Raw genomic sequence first — 22,033 nt, forward strand, 5'->3', positions numbered from 1 at the left:
ACACAGAGAGCTTAACATTCAGGGAGAGCTTAGTATGCTGAGAGAGCTTAGGATTCTGTGAGAGTTTACGTGGCGCTGAGAGAGAGCATAGGATGATAAGGAACGCTTAGAATTCTGGGAGTTTTTAAGGTGCTGGGAACGCTGAGGTGTTTTTTATATGGCAGTAGTTTCGGGTGCCATTAAATGTATTACGAATCCTTAGTTTGCTGAGTGTTAAGATTTGGTAGTTTTGTATGTTGGACATGCTCAATACTGTGTCTATTTCACCTGTCTGAAGCCTGCATTATATTAACTGTTTCCATTTCTATTAAACATTGTTCGTGTTTAGAGTTCTGTACAATAATGGATGATTCTTGCACTTCCTCACACTATAATCTCAAGCTCGCGAAGAAATGTACTGTTATATTTAATAATGAAATGATGTAACATTATAAAGCAATGATATGTTGAATTTGTAATGCTAATTTGTGATTTTGTATATAGGCATAATTTAGGTTCGGTTAGGATTATGTAAGTACTTTCACATTTGATTACAATATTTAGTCAATTATTAATACTGACTATATTATACCTATTATTACTACGTGTTTTGGGTGTATATAGCTTATATATATCTCTCTCTATAAAAGAGAGAGAAAGACAGATAAAGAGAGAAAGAGAATGAGATATGCATTATATATAAATTTGACTTAGGAGGCTTTAATTCAAACATAACATCCCATCATGTTGAATATGAAGGATATATATATTGTTTAACCAACCTCCCCAAGATCTCACAACAGTTGTCCTGCCCTCAGAAGTAGCTCAAGAGTGCAATATACTTACATTTATTATAAATAGAATAAAATTTTAAGGAAATCATTTCGCTGTAAAATAAATAAATTTAAAGTTTTATATAAAGAAAAGGATGGCGGAGACTAGAGGTAAACAATCAGTTACACGGAATTTAATGACAGTTAAAGTTGTTTTCACAAACATAAACAGCTGGATAAATTACAAACTTCTCTTCCATCGGTCATAGTCGAGCCCCTCCGGAATAGACAAGACCACCCAACTTACTGTTTGTTTTGCCCTGAAGACGCTGTCGGGTCTGTCTTCGTCGCTGAAGAGCGAAGCGTGGCCGCTGTCGTACATGGAGAGCCCTGAGTCACCCCTCGGACCACGGTCAGCATGTACAGATCGCAGCTCCCCCTCGCTCTCCTCTGCGATGGTCTCGTGGAAGGGGTAACTGTACTGTCCCTGAGTTCGATAGTTGAAGTCCCGCGGGCTGGAAGGCTTGGAGTTGGTGGGGGTCGTGAGCGGCGAATCTTGTGGAGAATTCTGCTGGGAGGCGCCATTCAGACTCAAGTAGTCCACCTTCGAGAAGTCACTCTCCGGAATCTGCTTCGGAATCGCATAAGAGTTGTTGGACGATTTATGTTTGGGGTACGAGCGTTCGTGACCTTCTTCAGGCGTGTCGGCATTGGGCTCCAAGGACTCGTCTTGCCTAGAGCGCCTAGCCTGGCTCCTTCTGCTGGACCTCGCTCGACGGGTGCTTACCTTGGACGAAGTAACGGAAGCCGCCCTGAAGAAGGAAGTCAGTCTAAAGATATTTTACAATATATAAAATGCAAACAGTAGATAGAAAGTCTGAAAAAAGCAAAATTAGCCTGATAGTTGCGCCGTCTTATCCACCATGATAAAATGTACGCAACGCAAGTGGAATATTATATATGAAAAGAAGACGATCAATAGTGGACGTTATGAGAGATATATGAAGCAACAGACATAGGAGAGTAAACATATTACAGCAGGTACAATAACTGATAAATAACGGATAATACACAGGGGATTAGAAACAAAGTAAATTGGAATACACAGTTGAATAAACTACTTAGTACACTGTATATGCCCTCGACCCCGTATTATGGGTACCGTGTACCACGCACTGTTTACTATATAATATAATTCCCGTTGTTGGGGCCAAATTACCCTGAGGGCCACCATCCCTCTAGTGGTCTTGAAGGTACCAGAAACCCTGTAATTAGGCTTATCATGGTCCCCCTTCTAGGGCAACTTCTGACCTTCCAGGATGCAACCCACAACAGTTGCCTCTCTCTGGGGGTACCTATTTAACTGCTAGACGAGCAGAGGCATCAGGTGAAAGAAAACATGCCCAACTGTTTCTGTCTAGACCAGAGATTGAATCCAGGTCCTTCAAGTGTACGCCCGAGGATGTATAAGACTGCGCTACAAGACCCACCATACCCAGTGGAAGATACAAACATATTAAGTGAAATGAACTCAATATAAAAAGAGCTGAAAATTTAGAATACGTATTCAACAATAAACTCGAGACACTGACCTTCTCCGAGCACCACTGGTTGGTCGTCCTCTCCCTGTCAGGGCCCCATCATCCCCTTCTTCTGCCCCTTCAACTTCTTCTTCCTCATACCCTCTCTCTTCCACATCGCGCTCACCCTCTTCCTCCTCCTCCTTATCCTCCTGTTCCGTCCATTGGTTCTCATTCTCTGTTAGGAGTTCTGTCGATGGAATTTCTTTTTTGCCATTTATCTCTTTCTCCTTCGTTTTACCAGTCTTTTTCCTCCTTCCTTTTCTCCCGAGGGAGTTCGTACGGTTGTTGCCTGTTGGGAGTTCCTGAGATGCGTTTTGCGAGCCCTTGACTGGGTCCTTGTAGTACTTGCTCCCTGTAATGTTACCGTGACTGTCAATGTGGCTCAGGAGCAGCCTGCTGGAGACTTGGCTGTGTGTGAATGATACTATAACCAAGGTGTTGATATGGTGTTATTGCTGACCAGACCACACTAGAAGGTGAAGGGACGACGACGTTTCGGTCCGTCCTGGACCATTCATTCTTCGCCACCTTCCCTCATCACAATCGACTTGAGAATGGTCCAGGACGGACCGAAACGTCGTCGTCCCTTTACCTTCTAGTGTGTGGTCTGGTCAACATACTTCAGCCACGTTATTGTAACTCATCGCCTACACATGGTGTTATTGCTAACATAAGTTAATACTGAATTTTCTCACGTATACGCATGCAAACGTACGTACATTCAGACAGACAGACACGCACGTACGAAAGCGCACTTGGATATCCTTGGAGGTTTAATCCAGGGATATCTAGAAATTCCATATGTAAATATTTTACAAACCTGAAGCAAATAACTCCCCTTTATAAAAACCGTGTCTCTGTTGGCATAAAATATTTAGAAAATAAAGATTGTCGGTAGACAGGCACACTCGTTTTAACTCTTTAGAGCAGTTATCTTTAGTTATCGTTAGTTATCTTTAGAACAAGTTTTTTGTTTGTTTTTTGAGGGGGGGGATTGATTCATTAATACTTTTGAAATATTTTACTATTGTTCTTGGGAAACTTTGTGTAAACAATTATCTTTAGTAACTCAGTAGTCTTTAGAAAATGGGTTTGTTGGTAAATTCTTTCATTTATTCTTAATTTTACCAATATTCTTGGAATCCTTTTGTAAAAAAGTAATTTTATCACTTTATTTCCAAACTTTCCCGTTAGAAAAAATCAATGTCAGATTATTTGTAAATACATTTTTCCGTGTGTTTAATATGCAAGATGAGGAATAAAAGAGAATACAAAATAAACCTCATTTCCCAGCAACTTGGGTTGCATAAATCAACGTGGAATAATTTGAGAATACAATTTACTGTATATCCGATGAGCGAGTCGGAGAAAGAGGCCAAAAAAGTGGACAATCCGCAAAATAATCTCCTCTCTCTCTCTCTCAGCGACTCACCTTTGTAACCGCTGCCAACCTCTGGTTCTTGTTTCGATAGCTCTCCGTAATTGACCTTTTTGAAGAGTTCGTTGGAGCCAGCCGCGACGTAGCTGCCTTTGTTGACAAGTTCCTCAGGCTTGCTAAGGATCTTCCCAGTCAAATGGTAGATCCTGTTGTGGGTGGGAGGAAGGCTTACGTGGGCGGATGAATGCATATTGAAGGTTTAAGTGAGAGAGGTAGGTGGAAGAGTTAGGTGAGGGAGAGAGTGGGTGGGAAGGAATGATAAATGGAAGGGAGAGTTGGGAAGGAAAGTGAGTGAGAGTGGGAAAATGAAAGCGGAAAATTATGACGAATAGGAACAGGTGGAATAGAGATAGTGAAAGAGCTGGCAAGGCATGAAAACCTACTCACAAACACACTCACACATACGCCGAAAACCTTAATTAGGCCGAAAATAGTTAACTTTCCATAGGTTCACAGCTTATTCACAGCTTTCATCGTCGTTGGACGATGAAATAATAGATTCTAGATAAAGTATATCTTAGAGCTCTTGGTTTTCTTTAACGAAAACTGGAACTCCAAAATTCACATGAATCAGGAATATCTGCATCTCCAGAAAAGATGTGATAAAATTACGAAGGAAAAAAATAGTGCTAAATCAGATCAGAGTCCAGATCTCAGGGAGTTAGAATGAGATACATTCCCTATTTTCTGTTTATCATTGTTGTGTATTTCTTCGCCCTTCCGTGAAATCGCAGAGAGAGAGAGAGAGAGAGAGAGAGAGAGAGAGAGAGAGAGAGAGAGAGAGAGAGAGAGAGAGAGACAGAGAATGAAATGTAAATAATGTAACATGGAAATAATAACATTGTGGATATATATATATATACATATATATATATATATATATATATATATATATATATATATATATATATATATATATATATATATATATATATATATATATAATATATGTATATATATACGGACCTCTTAACGGGGCCATTAGGGAGTCGAACCTTCTCCGATAGTTTGTTTAAAGCCTCCTCCCAGTTACCAAAGTCAGCCTTGGAGAACTTGAAAGGAACGGCTTTCCCTGCCTCGCCGTTCCTGTACATGAACACGTTGTAAATGTCGTTCTTCTGCGTGGGTCGTAAATGAATCACCTGAAAACATCGAATTGCTCAGTAAACCGGTTAATGATTTATTACCAATGTATTGTTGCTGGTTTATAATCAGTAAGGTATTGTGGTAACCTAAACGATCATCCGCTGTGTATATAGGCCTTAAGACCATTATCATACCTGACCAGATGTTTTAGTATTAATATAATACATTATAGAATAATACAGTATAGTATAATTATAGTATAATAATGAGGTTTATACCCAACGTCTCGGTGTATACACACTGAGTTTACTTTAGTTCTGAACTATGTTTAGGGCTAAGGTATACTTATACTTAATCTACTACCAAACTTCAGTTACCTCTACCACCACTAACTCTTCTAAACCAGCAACAATATCTACATGTATAAAAGCAATTAATTCAATTAAATAACATTATTAAACAATAATATACAATTTTCTGTGTGTATTGTATTTATATATGATATACACAAAGCCAGAATGAATTACTTAGATCCAGTATAGACTCACCTTCGAATTAGAAGTCACCTTCCTCTGAACTCCAGCCTTGCCAATGTTCTCGTATCTGAAAATTTAAGGAAAATTAAGCAGCAGAAATTAATGTGGTTCTCATGAGTTAGATAAGACTGACTAGGCCTATGGTTAACAGGAAATTTTTGTATAAAGAAGATAAGAAATGGATTTTGAAAGAGCATATTTACACATTCATATTCACACATGTCTTCCTGACAAAATATATTCTTGAATGTCTGCTTAAGCATCAATTAAGAGTAAATTTGTTTACACTGAGATTTATTTTTATGATCAAGTTACGGGGACATATATAAAAGTTTTCAATAGAGTCATATTACTTAATACTAGTTATAAACATGATCTGAAGAGGCGTGCTTCGGACATTTGAAATCAGTACAGATTCGTGTTTTAACGAATAAGTTAGAATACAACATCACTGAGTACTGCGTGTCTTAATGAAATTAGAAAAGTTTGATAATCGGTGATTCAGTGAAATTCATTGTTATTGTCGGAAATTCAGTAAGTCTCCTGGTTCGGTATTGATCAGTGATTCACATAATGAAAGTTCATATTGCTTAACATTAGTTCATTTTCTTGTATTGAAATGCTGTGATTATGGCATTCTGTTCCATTATACAGTTTCTTGCAGTATTGAATTAGCATACATTGTCGTTGAATACTGAGAATAGTAAACTAACCCGCGTGTTTATGCATGGAAATTGCATGGCAAGCACATTGCTTCTGCGCAAAATGCGTGCATGTACGTGTCTCGTGTGCACAGCACATGTATGCCCAGTTCTTGTGTACATGTGTGATTATATGGCAAAAAGATTTTCATCTACATAAATCTTCAAAGCGAACAACGATGGAAAATATAATTTAATTTGCATTATGGTTATTAACACAAAAGACTCGACCTGATTAGATTGGACAGGATGCGCTTCCATGATATTGGACAATTTGGCCTATTATGCAAATCCCCATAAGGAGACTCACTCGTCTCTCGCTTTTGTCTGAGGCTTGTCTAAAGCCCTGTTGACGAACAATGTCTTTTATATTGCAGCTTTTATGTAAACAAATACTCCATTCATGATTTAAAAGACGTGTTTCTTCAATTTTAACTCACGCACGAAGACATTCTAATTTTCAATTCATATATTCTGCAACTGTTTGTACTAAATGGCTAGCAATCATAATTTATTTAATTACATGTACCTATAAGTTATGATAAATGGCTAAATGAATTCAGTCTCTCATCAGTGGCAGACAATAAATTAAGGAAGACATGATTACGACATACAAAATTCTTAGTACAATTTACAAGTCAGACAAAGATTCTTGGATTGTGTGTTTTACGGTCAGGGGAACTCATATTCAAACCAACTATCCAAAATGAGTCACAAACACAATTGAAAATTTTGTCAATATCAAAGTAGTGAAGAAATTATCTAGCATATGAAGTGGTTGGAGTCAGAAGCTATACACAACCTCGAATGAAGATATGACAATGCACAAAATAACCGGAAACCTGAATACCAGTATGATGATTGAAGGCTGAGAAATGGGACTATAAATTTTATGCTCATCTTAAGCACAAACAGGAGAGCACGAGTGAGTATTAACCCTTCTAGATATGCCGCATATGCCAGCGGACAGGCCGCATATTATCGGTCCACATCAATTATATATTGTAATAACAATATAAAATCATTTGTTTTCCCATAAAGCCACGTAAAAATTACTTTCATTAAAATTAAAGAGTGAAACATTAACAAAATTGTATTTCATAAAAAAATATCCTAGGCAATTAGGTATGTTATATACGCCAGCAAATAAAAGTAACACAATGTAACACAATTTGTTATTCTTTGACCTGAATTAATCAGTTACGAAAGTACTTACGATCCTGTTCATCTTTTCTCAATCCATGGCGGCATTATTTTACAAACATAAAACAGCTTATGATCCTCGAAGCTCTAGGAGGCTGTTTACAAAAGTAATAACATTTGACTGGGAGTTTCGATGCTAATAAACTGTTTAATTAATGTCAATAAAGCCGTCAAAGATTCAGAAAAGATGTACAAGATCGTAAGTACATCTTACAATCGTAAGTACATAGGTCGTAAGTGCTTGTTGAATCCTGGTTTAGAGTAACAGGAGTAATTTTTTGTTTGGGCATGACTCCAAAATGAAGAAAATGGTTATTATTATCACCTTCAAACTTTGCTACTTAACACAGCTTAGGGAAGACGTCTTGGTGGAACTTAAAAAGTTGTCGACCCCTTGGGCCAGATTCACGAAGCAGTTACGCAAACACTTACGAACCTGTACTTCTTTTCTCAATCTTTGGCAGCTTTGTTTACAATTATTAAACAGTTAATGAGCTGCGAAGCACCAGGAGGCTGTTTATAACAATAATAACAGTTGATTGGGAAGTTTTTTATGTTTGTAAACTGTTTAGTAAACGTAACCAAAGCCATCATATATTTAGGAAAGATGTACACGTTCGTAAGTACTTGCGTAACTGTTTCGTGAATCTGGCCCCTTATCCGCAGCTGTGGCACGTTGAATCATAAGTCGGAAGTGTTCGTAAAGTACCTTCAAGATATCTTCCTTAAGCTGTCTTAGGCAAAGGTTAACGCGAAGTTGAATAGAAATAATAGCCATTTTAAATATGTTAGAAGCATAAACAATCATAAACCAACACTTATAACCCGGGAAAAAATACAATAAAAATTTGTTGCACTACGTAGTTTGAGATACATATTCTCTATCACTCACGACTCTCTATCACTCACTCTCTATCACTCTATAGCTCTGTTGTTGCTTCACATGGGTCTACGGGCCTATGCGAGGTAGCTCCTGTTTCCACCTGTGTGTTTCCAGCTGTCAATCGTGACTGTGAAACTTATTTTGGTGTAAGCTTCAATAATTCTCCATTGAAGCTTGTCCCAATTATCTTTAATTGTTTATGGAACATGTTACCGAGAAACAAATTGGATTTGGGGTTGATAGATTGTTTCAAGAATATGTTAGATATATATGAGAGACTTTGGGTGGATATAAATATGAACTGTGCAGTATGGGCAGTGTTATTAATTCCTGTGCTAATGTTTCAACAAACGTAGCTAATTCACAATTTGTCAGATGCTCAGTGGGTGAATTTGTGTATCACTCTTGCACGATTTTGAATAAGAATGCGTATAAGTTTCCTCCAGAGCGTATCTGCGTCTTCTCTAATCTAGTCCGTGAGAGGAAGGGGATTTCATGGAAAGGAAATTTGTGAGGAAATTGCCTTGCACTGCATGATATGGTGGAAGCCTTATTGAATAGATGATGCAGATTGCTCGAGTGTGTGTGGTTGTGGGAGTGTGTGTGGTTGTGTTGGTGCGTTTGTGTATGTGTGTGTGTGTGTGTGTATTCACCTAATTGTATTCACCTAGTTGTGTTTGCGGGGGTTGAGCTTTGTTCTTTCGGCCCGCCTCTCAACTGTCAATCAACTGTTTACTAACTACTTTTTTTCCACACCACACACACACACACACACACACACACACACACACACACACACACACACACACACACACACACACACACACACACACCAGGAAGCAGTCCGTGACAGCTGACTAACTCCCAGGTACCTATTTACTGCTAGGTAACAGGGGCATTCAGGGTGAAAGAAACTTTGCCCATTTGTTTCTGCCTCGTGCGGGAATCGAACCCGCGCCACAAAATTACGAGTCCTGCGCGCTATCCACCAGCTACGAGGCCCCCCAATCCAGGCTACGAGGCCCCCAAGGTGTGTGTGTGTGTGTGTGTGTGTGTGTGTGTGTGTGTGTGTGTGTGTGTGTGTGTGTGTGTGTGTGTGTGTGTGTGTGTGTGGGCGAAAGTATCTAATTGAGCTTGCGGGAGTTGAGCTTGGGCTCTATGCCCCCGCCTCTTAACTGGCAATTAACTAGTTTACAGGTTCCTCTGGTTCAATTGGTGACATTCACAAAAATACCACCAATTCTTGGCAGATTCTCCCTGAACAATTGCTCTGTATTTTCTCCTCTTACCATCCGTAATTGTTCATATTTGTATTTTATACAATGTGATTTATTTATAGATTACAGTAAGTAAACCTTACAGTAATAAAGAGCCTTCAAATGAGACATTAAATATTTTCGAATATCGCAAGAAACTAAATATTAAATATATACCAGGAGATATTCTGTGAGGCAACAGATGCCTCAAGAACCTTGCTGTTCCTTAGGCCGGATAATGTGATGAGCCGGATGGCCCGGCCTGTCACCCCTGGTGACCTTCCCCCCCCCCCGCCTCACTGTGACCCATCACGGTCCATGTGTCACACAGAGTGACCCGCCCCGGTCCAGGGGTCGCACCGTTGAACAACAAGTATCAGTGTTATCTCTCAGGATTTTCCCATGACTGATGGATCGTTAGACGAACTGGTCAACAGCTGGGGGTAGTATCAACACGTGACGTCATGAACTGGTCAACAGCATGATGGTATCAACAAGTGACGTCACGAACTAGTAAATAACATGTTAGGAACAACACGTGACGTCACTAACTGATGAATAACATGTTACTATAATATCTAAGAATCATCTAAGAAATGAGGTAAAGTGCTTGATGAGCATCAATGTTTTCAATCCTCTCATCTATCCTCTTCAGGTCAGCAATATATATATATATATATATATATATATATATATATATATATATATATATATATATATATATATATATATATATATATATATATAATATATATATGTATATATATATTGCAGTGTTGTAGGAATCTCCATCACCCGATGAATCAACAATCAGTTTGTATTTCTCTGTTAAACTGAATCTTGTCAAGACTTTTAGACTTATATTTTTATTTGCAATGCGTTGAAATTTTGGAGTTGTCTTAACGCTTTACTATAAGTTCGCGAACAGCTTTGTTTACGATGGCTTTTTCATTCTTCTATTTGTTTCAGTACGATTTATTTTGTTTACACTTTGCTGCTAGTTTTAGGCTTCATCCTTTTTAAAGTCCGTTATTCATTAAAGTCCGGTTAATCTTCCAAGGTACTCACTATGTAAACTGGACGGTAGAGCGACGGTCTCGCTTCCTGCAGGTTGTCATTCAATCCCCCCGACCGTCCAAGTGGTTGGGCACCATTCCTTCCCACCGTCCAATCCCAAATCCTTATCCTGGTCTCTTCCAAGTGCTATACAGTCGTAATAGCTTGGCGTTTTCTCCCGACAGTCCCTTTCCCTTTACTATATAAGCCGCAGGGAAAAAGTAAAACTCTTTACGGGCTATTCATGCCCGTGCCACCTCTTGGGTGACCCTATCTCTAAACATATCCATACATCTGAATGCTAATGTGTGGAATCCTAATGTGTGGTTTTACATATGTTTGCAAACATATGTATAACCTGTATATCTTAATTAATGGACGCAAGTATGTGTTAGTCTGCGTGTGGAGTATTTTTAATTCTGAAATAGTTTACATGTTCTCTGAAAGAGGAAAAGAAACCATGATATTTATGAACCTTAATTACGACGGTCGACAGCTCCAACAAGCATCATTTCCTAGACTAATTAGTCAGTAAGTTTTCCCCAAGCGCCCACTCGTTAAACTCTCATTAATGTTAATTTATGTAATCCATGATTACCTCCTGGCTGCTTAACCTCGGCTTCAGATTTGGTTAATTTTATTAATAGAGATCCGGACTCTTTTGCAGGCGCAGCCTCGTTTGCTCCAAGACCTTCAGGAATTTGTAAAAAAAATTGACACCAAATTTTCCTGCGGTTATTTCATCGTCTGTTTAGTTAATTAGCTGTTTATATTAGCTGCTTTGTCTCTTGTGTGTGTGTGTGTGTGTGTGTGTGTGTGTGTGTGTGTGTGTGTGTGTGTGCGTGCGTGCGTGCGTGCGTGTGTGTGTGCACTCATCTGTTTGTACTCACCTGTTTGTGCCAGCAGGATCGATCACCAGTGTCTTGATCCATATGATCGACTCATGTCAGATACACACACACACTACATGGAACCAGAACCATTGTCCGGAGGGGATGGAGGTTAGGGGGGAGGGGATGGAGGTTAGGGGGGAGGGGACATGTAGGGACGCTTTTCCGCTAGACGAGGTCGACAGAAGGGTACATATGGCAACAGGTTGACATACGGGTACATTTAGCAACACATGGACAATATACGGGTACATATGTCGACCAAATTATACAGTTATCGACACACGAGCAAATCGAACGAAGTGATTTCCAATCATTTGGAAATAGACGGGCTCTAGTGGCAATAGACTAAAATCTCTGTCAATCGTTCTAAATTATCGAATGAGCTTACCGCTTTAGCGATTACCACAGTGGACGGTAAAATCATGACGAGGGATTGAATTGTCGAGCCGGGTTATAAAACCCTTCGCTGGCATCTGCTTGTTTGCTAGATCTGTTTGCTGGAGTTGTTGTCTGCTAGATGAATGGCTTTTTAGATGGCTTTTCTGCTAGCTGGATGGCATGGTTACTTGCTAGATGGCTTGTTTGTTTTAGGATGGCTTGATTGATTACTAGATCTCTTGCCTACTAGCTGGATAGCTCATTTTAATTGTTGGATAGCTTGGTTATTTGACAGATGGATTGTCTCGTTGCTAAATGGCTTGAAATGTTTCCTAGTTATCTTGTCTGCTTGCTGGATGGTTTGTGTACTTGCTGGGTGGCTTTCCTGGCTGCTGAATGAGGGGTCTGCTGGCTGTGTGGTTCGTCTGCTCACTGGCTATCTTGTCTGCAGGGTGAAACGCTTGTATCCTCGCTCAAGATCTTGTGATCTTGCCTTGTTTGCTAGGCTGAATGTTATCTCGCTTGCCTTGTTTGCTAGGCTGTATGCTATCTCTCTTGGCCTCGATTATTCGAGCCCTTGTTTGTCTGGTCTCTAGATTGCATAATTTCGTGCGGGCTTGCGATTGCCTGACCCACTGAGAGCTGTTTATCAAGTCAATACACGAGATATATGCCCCTGGTATTTTATTAGTCATTTATTAGGTGGCGTTACTGAGTGCGTTATCAGTAGGATTAGTGTAAATATTTATCGATAATGTTTATGGCTAAAAACCATCTTCAATGCATTGACGTATGTGTTCATGCTGCCAGAGAGAGAGAGAGAGAGAGAGAGAGAGAGAGAGAGAGAGAGAGAGAGAGAGAGAGAGAGAGAAAGAGAGAGAGAGAGAGAGAGAGAGAGACTGAAACAGCCAGGTTTCGGCTGATAGGAGGACGTCACTTAGTGCACAAACTTTTTGACGAGCGAAGCCCCTACACTCTCGGGATATACTGAAGCTTTATCTTTGATATATCTTTGTCTGACAGAGTCGGAAAAAGAGAATGAAATGAAGAGGGAAAAATCGGATGATGTTCTAAATAAATTTCTTAATACAACACAGACCATTACAGCGCTTAAATTTATTATACGTTCACTTTTCTAGGTATAAATATCACCATATGAAACCACTGGCAATCGATCTCTCAATACTAAATTAATTTCCATCATATATGGTACCTCTGAGTACCTCGGGAACCTAAAAGTATTCACCTGCTTGCTAAACCATTCATTAAGACGTTGTGGTAGTCACCTTTCCCGATAAACACATGTGTTGAGTACCTAATATCAAATACCTTGACCCCTTAGACGAATTATTCAATCAATTACCTCATACAACTCTAAAGGCCGAATGCCCCTAAACAAAAATGGTCTCTTAAAGTCGTTAAAATTGGCCTCGAAACAAAATTAGAAATTAAAATCATTAAAATTGAACCCCCTTAAAGAAAAGAGGATTCTGAAATTCATTAAACTTTGGCCTCCTAAAAGAAAAGACAATTCTGAAATTGATTAAAATTGGCCCCTAAAATAAGGTATTCACCCATCTCTCAACCTAAATAAATGGTCAACTGTTTGTAAACGTTGAAGTTATCACTTGTTAGGTGGTTGCTTGGTAACACCCCCGTTCACAGACACGTGCTGGAGTGAACCCAGAACCTGAGTCACCTAGACGGGCGGGGGTAGAGGGGTGAGGGGGCGCTGGGAGGGGGGTGTGTGAGCTGGGGGTGCTGAGAGAGGGTGAGGGCTGGGGGTGCTGGGAGGGGGTGTGTGAGCTGGGGGTGAGGAGAGAGGGTGAGGGCTGGGGGGTTCTGGGAGGAGGGGTGTGCGTTGGAGGTGCTGAGAGAAGGGGTGAGCTGGGGGGTACTGAGAGAGGGTGAGGGCTGGGGGTGCTGGGAGGGGGTGTGTGAGCTGGGGGGTACTGGGAGAGGGTGAGGGCTGGGGGGTTCTGGGAGGAGGGGTGTGCGTTGGAGGTGCTGAGGGGGTGAGCTGGGGGGGTGCTGAGAGAGAGTGAGGGCGGGGGGAGTGCTGAGGGCGCTGGGAGAGGTGAGGGAGGGTACACTCGCGTGCCTGACTCTCTCCCTGTCTAGTCAATGGAGCAAATGTGTGAGACTTAAACAAAAATGAATTTTCTACTATGGTAATCGCCAATCCACTTAAAATTTTAAACGAGTCTGCGACATGAATCCTATATCTCACACAACCAATTTAAAATTTGTAGAGAATTGGCAATTTCTACGTAATAGTATTATGTGTGTTTTTCATAACATCACAAAGGAGGTGTACCTCTTTGTTCAGGTGTACCTCTCTTCACGGCGTATACACACTGAGTTTACTTTAGTCCTGGACAATGTTCAGGACTAGAGTATACATTCTTTTGGTCTGTATGCACTTGTGGCGGCCTTAGACACATACACATTATAGGGGCCTTGAGGCTGAGTGGACAGTGCTTGGGGCTCGTAGTCCTAAGGACTCTGGTTTGATTCCCGGCCGAGGCGGAAACAAATGGGCAGAGTTTCATCTTGATGCCTCTGTTCACCTAGTAGTGAATAGGTACCTGGGAGTTAGACAGCTGCTGCGGGCTGCTTCCTTGGTGTGTGTGTGTGTGTGTGTGTGTGTGTGTGTGTGTGTGTGTGTGTGTGTGTGTGTGTGTGTGTGTGTGTGTATGTGTGTGTGTGTGTGTGTGTGTTAGAAATATATGTAGTAGATATAATAGAGGAAAAAAATAGATTGTTTAGAAAGGTGGGGTCCAGGAGCTAATAGTTCGATCCTGTAGACACAAATAGTAAATACACACAGACAGGCGCCGAGTAACTTTCACAAATATACATATATCTAACCTGCCACCCGCAGTAAAACAGATATGAATCTCTCGTATTCATGCTCCAACTTGCCTTTAAAATCAGAAAAATTAAATTTCTTTTCGTCAAACTTTTTAGATTCTTCTTTCCTTCTTTCTTCTTTACTGCCCTCTCATTCCTCTTCACCTTGTTTTCACTATTAATATTATTATTGAGAAAATCCATTAGGACTATAGGTGGGCGCGACCCAAGATCACGGCATTCCCAAGTCGCATACTTTACCACTAGGCCACCATAGCTTGCAAACAACGAGTCACAATAACGTGGCTTTAAGATATAAAGACTAAACCACACACCAGAAAATGAGGAGACGACGAGAAATCGGTCCGTCCTGGACCGTTATCAAGTCGCTTGTGGCTTATAAAAGTCAGCGGGTTTTGACTTTAACAAATCAGCGATAGTCTAGTGATAGAGCATGCGTCTTGGCAATGCCACGTTCGTAAGTTCGAGCCTAATTCATAGCCCTAGTGGATTTTCTCATTGATATCACATAATGTAATTTCCGTGTGATTATTCAAATTCAAGTATGTTTATTGAGACAAGAAATAAATACATCTCAAAGGGATAGAGTAGCCTAGGCTATTTCTACCTCCCATGTGATTATTATTAATATTATTATTATTTCTTCTCTTCTTCTATTTCTTCTTCTCGTTCTCCTCCACCTTCCTCATCTCCCGTGCGTCAAGGAGGCGCTAGGAATCAATACTGGACACATTGAGCAGCGAGCAACGGCACGATGAAATATCCAACTTGACATCGAGCGCGGAATTTTTAGGGGGTAACTATTTTTTGCCTAAAAGTTGTAAAAGGTTTAATGGGGAGAGGGGCAGGAAGTTGGTTTGACTGGGAATATTGACGGTGTGGAGAGCAGGCATGTGGGTGGAGGAGCTTGTGTTAGTTTACAAGTAGCAGGTGTGTGGGTTTATGTTAGTTTACATGCAGGCAGGTATGTGGGTTTACGTTAGTTTACAAGTAGCAGGTGTGTGGGTTTATGCTAGTTTATATGCAGGAAGGTATGTGGGTTTCAGTTAGTTTACAGAGAGGTGGGTTTGTGTTAGGTTATTGTCATTCAGTAAGGGTTGTATTAGTTTACAAGTTTGAGATCTTGTATCTGTTTACAAGCAAGCAGGTTTAGTAGTGATAGTTATCGGGAAGGCAGGTGGGTTTATCTTAGTTTACTGACAGGTAGATGGGGTTATCTTAGTTTATAAGAAGGCATGTAGGGTTATCTTAATTTACAAGCAGGCAGGTAGGTTTGTGTTACTTAATTTGGAAACAGATGGGCTTACATTAGGTAACAGAGAGGAAGGTGTACATGTATTAGTTAACAGTTAGGTAAACAGGTTAGGCTGGCATGTTAGATTACCAAAAGGTAAGTTTACAATGTGGCAGGATACTTTACAGTAAGGTAAGTATAGGTAGAGGAGGAGGAGGAGGAGGGATAGAAATAGCCTAAGCTACTCTATCTCTTTGATATGTATTTTATTGTGTCAATGAACGTACTTTAAATTGAAAGTAAAGGAACCTTGGTTTACAAGAGGAACGGTAAAGTAAGATGCGTTATAGACAAGCAAGCAGGTCATGGTCAACTAAAAAGCAATCCCCAATCCATCTATCATCTCCATCCCTTCTGTCTCCATTTATCATCACCAGCACATGCCAACCCCCGCTTCTCCTACAAACCTCCACCACTCCACTCCACTCCCTCTCCAACAGACCACACCACTCCATTTCACTCCACAAAACCACCAAGACACCATTATCATCTGTCCTAACCTAACACATATCTCAAGGTCCTTCCACACCTCATTCCACCTCAGGGTTACATGCATTCCACTGAAGAATATCCCAGCAACAAATCACAGAGCCTTGGATACCCGAGTAACCCATTACAAATGCATAGCCTTCACCACAGAGGTGGTAAATCCAATTGTGAATATACTAGTTCGCGAACCAGTAGGGCTGGATTATATATAAGGATCAGAGGTTCCGTTTCTGTAATATTTCTTCTGACACATTAAAACTACTTGTAAACATTATGAGATTTGTAATAATGTGTGACATAATCAACAGTTAATGGTACACAAAGATAACACTTGCGTGATACATCAATCAGAAAATCTATTGGGACAATTGGGAGACTCGAACCAACGATCAGGAGGCTCCCAGTCGCACACCTTGCCACACTTTAGTGTAATTTTCTCTGTGTATCTGTAGCTGGAGCTTACGGGAGGTTACGTGTGAATCTTTGACTCGCTTCAGTAGAAGCCTCCAGACTTATTGTGAGTTCAGTGGAATCTCAGGTTCTGTGACTTATCCCTGTGTCATAATATGGTATAAGGTGCGTGGCTGGGAGTACCCTGGTCGCTGGTTCCAGTCACCTCGTTGTTCTAATTGGTTTTCTCGCTAGCTTATGTGTTCGAAATTAAATCTTTATATTAGTATAGAGGAATTTAAAGATAATGGTTAAACTTTCGGATGCGAGAAATTGAGAGAGAGAGAGAGAGAGAGAGAGAGAGAGAGAGAGAGAGAGAGAGAGAGAGAGAGAGAGAGAGAGAGAGAGAGAGAGATGAGAGCAGATGACATCTAGGGAGAGAGAGTTGATGGGAGAGACAGAAATCTAAAGACAGAGAGTGAAAGAGAGACAGAAATCTAAAGACAGAGAGTGAAAGAGAGAGAGAAAATTAGATAACGTAAGAGACAGAGAGTCTGTCTACGCAAGACGAGACAGAGAGGACACCTCAATAACTTAGTTTTATGCCGGCGCTCCTGTCCTTGGAACAGGTGTAAACACACCACTGGAGCCCACACACTACACCGAACATTTGGTCGAGTAAATCACGGGTTAATGTGAGAGAATGTGAACGAAATGTGCTCAGAGATACCATTTACCTCTCGTGCTCTGTGAGGTAAATGGCCTCACTGCCCCAAGTGAGGACAGAGAGTGCTCACTCTCATGTCCTCACTTGGGGCAGAGAGTGAGCACTCCGATTCACTTGGGGAGCTTCCAACCACTGACCTCACAAGCCGCAGCCCTACCAACCGAGCCACGAGCACCCACAATAAGGATGGATTCCATAGACACCCCAAACTGTATCCAACTGGAAATTTAGGCCTTTCCTGGGGAGCCACTTGGACTGCAGGTGTTGGGGTGATTTACGGCATAGTCTTAGAAAGTTCCGTAAGATGTACATAATTTAATAACAAAACATGCTCTCACTCAGCCCCTGAAATGTCTTTGTTTGTCAGATAAGTAGACTTAAGAACATATTATTAATCGCGATCGAAACATTAATCGGTGCTCATCAGAACCATAAGGGGAAGGACTAGGGAAGGACAAGTAGTAATTCATCGATGGATACTGTTTGCTTACTGGAGTCCTGTATTATATAGCTTCCTAATGCATCACACGTAGGTAAACATCTGTTCGATATCGTGAATATTGATAACCACCTGATTGGAATATTGATAAGCGAGACGTGAGTAGGGATTGTGTGTGTGTGTGTGTGTGTGTGTGTGTGTGTGTGTGTGTGTGTGTGTGTGTGTGTGTGTGTGTGTGTGTGTGTGTGTGTGTGTATTTGTTCTCACCTAGTTGTGTTCACCTACTTGTGCTTGCGGGGGTTGAGCTCTAGCTCTTTGGTCCCACCTCTCAACTGTCAATCAACTGGTGTACAGATTCCTGAGCCTATTGGGCGCTATCATATCTACATTTGAAACTGTGTATGGAGCCTCCACCACATCACTGCTTAATGCATTCCATCTGTTAACTACTCTAACAAGCCTGTATGTTTGTATCTGTGTATTTGTGTATGTATGTTTGTGTGCGTGTGTGTGTTTGTGTGGCTGTGTTTCTCACCTTCCGAGGACTACCCACTCTCTGGGCTAAAGATCTCCCAATCTACACACACCAAGTTCTGCCCTAATCACTCATAATCCAAATGATTAAAATCTGGAACCCTGAGAGAGATTTTCCAACATTGTTCTTAATAATCTGAGTTTGTTATTATAATTTTAACATAAATTCAGTTCCTGTTTTTATGCTATTAATTCATATCCCTATGTTTGCTTACGCTGGTTCCGATAGTATTTTCCTTCGATTCATCTGAAATGGTCGATCTGAGAAAGTTTTCTTCAAACACTTCCAAAAGTTTTTTCCTCTAAATGTTTTCTGTGTTATATATTCAGTTTGTTATATTAATTATAAGTTCCCACCAATGCCGAAGTTGTTAAACTTAGAACCCAATATATTTGCAGACGAAGAGTCACTATAACGTGGCTGAAATAGTTTGACCAAACCACACACTAGAAAGTGAAGGGACGACGACGATTCGGTCCGTCCTGAACCATTCTCAAGTCGATTGTGAATGGTCCAGGACGGACCGAAACGTCGTCGTCTCTTCACTTTCTAGTGTGTGGTCTGATCAACCCAATATATTTCTCCCCATTAATGCTATCTTTACATTCAATCCAGGTATAGTGGCTTTTATACAGCTTCATCAATCACACGCTAATTCAGTTCAATTAAATTTATTTTTCTGAACGAGCCTCTGATTTCCTTCTCTGACACTGTTTCACTCACCCTCCAGGGATGCTGACGAAGCCCATGGGACCAGCAGCCACGTAGGCACCATGCTGACGAAGGTTGCCCAAGCAGTCTACAACGGTGCCTGTGTTGGGGGTGTGGATGCTGCGGACGGCTCCCCATGTTGCGTCAACCTGCCGAAGGGAAAGTAGAAAGATGTTAGCAGTTGTCATGTTTTGTCATTTTTAAAAGGTATGGATTTGAAGGTTTTTTCCACAAGTATTTCCGACATTTTTCTATGTTTTTTGCTAATTTATAATGATTTGTTAATAATTTGTCTATAATCAATTGCTAGGTTAATTACCAGTGTCTAATACAATTTGTTAATTTGGTGGAATCGGGTAAATTCACCCATTATTCGCCTATCATGGTAGTAATGGTGCAATACTGTAGTGTATATCGTCACGAGGAAAATATATATGTCGCACTCGCCTATAACGCCTGAAGTACTGTTATTATACTTGCAGTCGTTTTCTATAATGGGGCGTGTTAAATTGCCCCCCCCCACCACCTCCCCACCCCTCACACACACACACACACACACACACACACACACACACACACACACACACACACACACACACACACACACACACACACACACACAGCCTATCGGACAGGTCCCTGGCTCGATTCCCAGTTGAGGCTTAAGCAAATGGGCATAGCTTCTTTCACCTGCTGTCTCTGCTCACCCCTCGCAGTAAATAAGAGCCAGGGAGTTAGACAGGTGCTGCGGGCTGTATCCTGGTGATGTGTATGTGTTACAAAGACATATATATGTAGTAGATATGTTAGAGCATAATAAGTCCGGAATCAGTACATTAGACAACTGACGGTTTGAAAGGCGGGGTCCAAGAACTAACAGCGTGATCCTGCAGGAACAAATAGCAGAAAGAAAAATACATACACGCATGCACAATTATACGAAAGAGTCGGGACACATGGCTAAAATACTTCAAAAAGAATCTTATAGATTGCAAAGTTGATTCAGGAACCGGTTATCAGAATTGAATTCCAGAGAGGGAAAGGTGTTGAAAACTGTGAGAGGCAAACAGGACACTAGCAGAGTAGTTCAATGCTTCCTGCATTAACTGGGAAATAGAAGATGATTGAATGCGAGGTCTCACCAGGTCCCACTAACACTTTTAACTTACTGGGCTTGATAAGAGTTTATAAGCAACCGGTTGTAATCCACTTAGCTCTTGGTGGCTACTTGGGGATGACTGTTCCACCTGCATGAAGCGACGGTCTCGCTTCATGCAGGTCGGCGTTCAATCCCCGACCGTCCAAGTGGTTGGGCACCATTACCTTCCCCCTGTCCCTTCCCAAATCTTTATCCTGACTCCCCTTCCAAGTGCTCGATAGTCATAATGGCTTGGCGATTTCTCCTGATAGTCCCCCCCCCTCCCTTCCAGGAGTATGTGCACCAGACTGGCAAAGATATCACTCAGAAGTAACAGTAAGTTAAGAGACAATCACCAAGTAACTGCAGGTAGTATAACCAACCACAAGTGAATGCAGGTGAAACAACCGTCCCCAGGTGACTGAAGTTATGAAGAAAAAACAGCAAACGGTCTGACAAAATTTATGAACAACTTTTACAAAATTTAAGAAAGCTTGTGGGCAGTTCATGCATTTTTAAAAGCTTGAAGAGAGAGTACAAATGCTGCCAGTTAGGTCTCCAAAACATTGCCTCTGGTCACTGCCACACAAAATGAGCTCCAAACCTACATGTCTGCTCTACATAATTAGTTTTCGGTGCGCTTCTTAATACGTAATGTATACATAATGTTTTGTGGATATTTCTCGTTAGGAATGCTTTGAATATATTGAAAGAATAACTTAGGTAAGTTTAGAGTTGGCTAAACAGATAAATTCTTGTATATTTAGAATAATAAGATCTGAAATAAACATATTTCCAGTAGAGGACGATCCTGTGGCTGGCAGTAGTGCTGGAACGTTACTAGTTATAGCACTCAAAGGTCACGTCCTATTGACCTGCTTTTCTGGTGTTTTCGTTCTAAATGCGCAATATACATTTACTTTTATACAAACTATGGTAATCGCACCTTAGTAAACGCTCACTCACCATTCGTTTCTAGTATAAATAAATTAAGAATATTTTTTATAATACTAATGATGACAAATTTAATTATAAACATATATTTCTCCATTACATGACTTCATAGTTGTCCAGGACGGACCGAAACGTCGTCGCTTCTCCATCTTCAGATGTGTGGTGTGGTCATTGAATCTGTACACTTGTGCCAACGTTGTTCAGTTGTTTTAGATGATATGTTTACAATGTTCTAAAAGCTGTTTTTATCTGTTCTTGAATGATAGTTGGAAAGTTATCATCCTCGTGAACGACGCTGATGGTTCCATATTCATGTGATGAATATGGAACGATGAGCGATGAGCTTGTCTGAGCTTCAGACATCGGCTCATCGCCGATGAGCTTCGGCGATGAGCTTGTCTTCTTACATATATGTTTTATTTTCTAACTCGAGAAATTGTCTGCTTTTCTCTGTTTATTGACGATGGGATCGTTTGCCCTCATGTGTCGTATGCAATTATTTTACATATGTCTTACATATTTCATCAGCCTTGTTTCTGAGTATGAGTTTTATGTAAGGTGTTCTGTTAAGTCATTTACATATATCAAGTAAAGCTCCTGCAACTCCAGGAATTTGTCTTACTCAATTTAAACTTTGTAATTCAAGGCAATGACCGTCGAATTCTCAAAAAAAGGCAACACGGGAAACTTATTATTTTCTATATTATAAGCTACATG

General features: G+C 40.7%; 2 protein-coding genes across 2 annotated transcripts in view; one reads left to right on the forward strand and one right to left on the reverse strand.

Annotated features, from left to right (window-relative positions):
- The window catches only part of LOC123768682 (acetylcholinesterase), a 71,258-nt gene that overhangs the window by 9,656 nt on the left and 39,569 nt on the right, over positions 1 to 22,033 (forward strand). The window contains exon 2 of the mRNA XM_045759364.2: positions 19,244 to 19,431. The gene's annotated coding sequence lies outside the window, so the exon portion shown is untranslated. The remainder of the gene's footprint in view (positions 1 to 19,243; positions 19,432 to 22,033) is intronic.
- The window catches only part of LOC123768683 (doublecortin domain-containing protein 2), a 31,131-nt gene that overhangs the window by 4,005 nt on the left and 5,093 nt on the right, over positions 1 to 22,033 (reverse strand). The window contains exons 2-7 of the mRNA XM_045759365.2: positions 19,237 to 19,373; positions 5,408 to 5,462; positions 4,740 to 4,915; positions 3,768 to 3,919; positions 2,345 to 2,687; positions 1,060 to 1,564 (exon numbers count right to left, since the gene is read on the reverse strand). Of these exons, the coding sequence (XP_045615321.2) occupies positions 1,060 to 1,564; positions 2,345 to 2,687; positions 3,768 to 3,919; positions 4,740 to 4,915; positions 5,408 to 5,462; positions 19,237 to 19,373 (1,368 nt within the window). The remainder of the gene's footprint in view (positions 1 to 1,059; positions 1,565 to 2,344; positions 2,688 to 3,767; positions 3,920 to 4,739; positions 4,916 to 5,407; positions 5,463 to 19,236; positions 19,374 to 22,033) is intronic.

The sequence above is a fragment of the Procambarus clarkii genome, chromosome 83 (assembly GCF_040958095.1).
Source record: "Procambarus clarkii isolate CNS0578487 chromosome 83, FALCON_Pclarkii_2.0, whole genome shotgun sequence".
NCBI classification, from domain to species: Eukaryota; Metazoa; Arthropoda; class Malacostraca; order Decapoda; family Cambaridae; genus Procambarus; species Procambarus clarkii.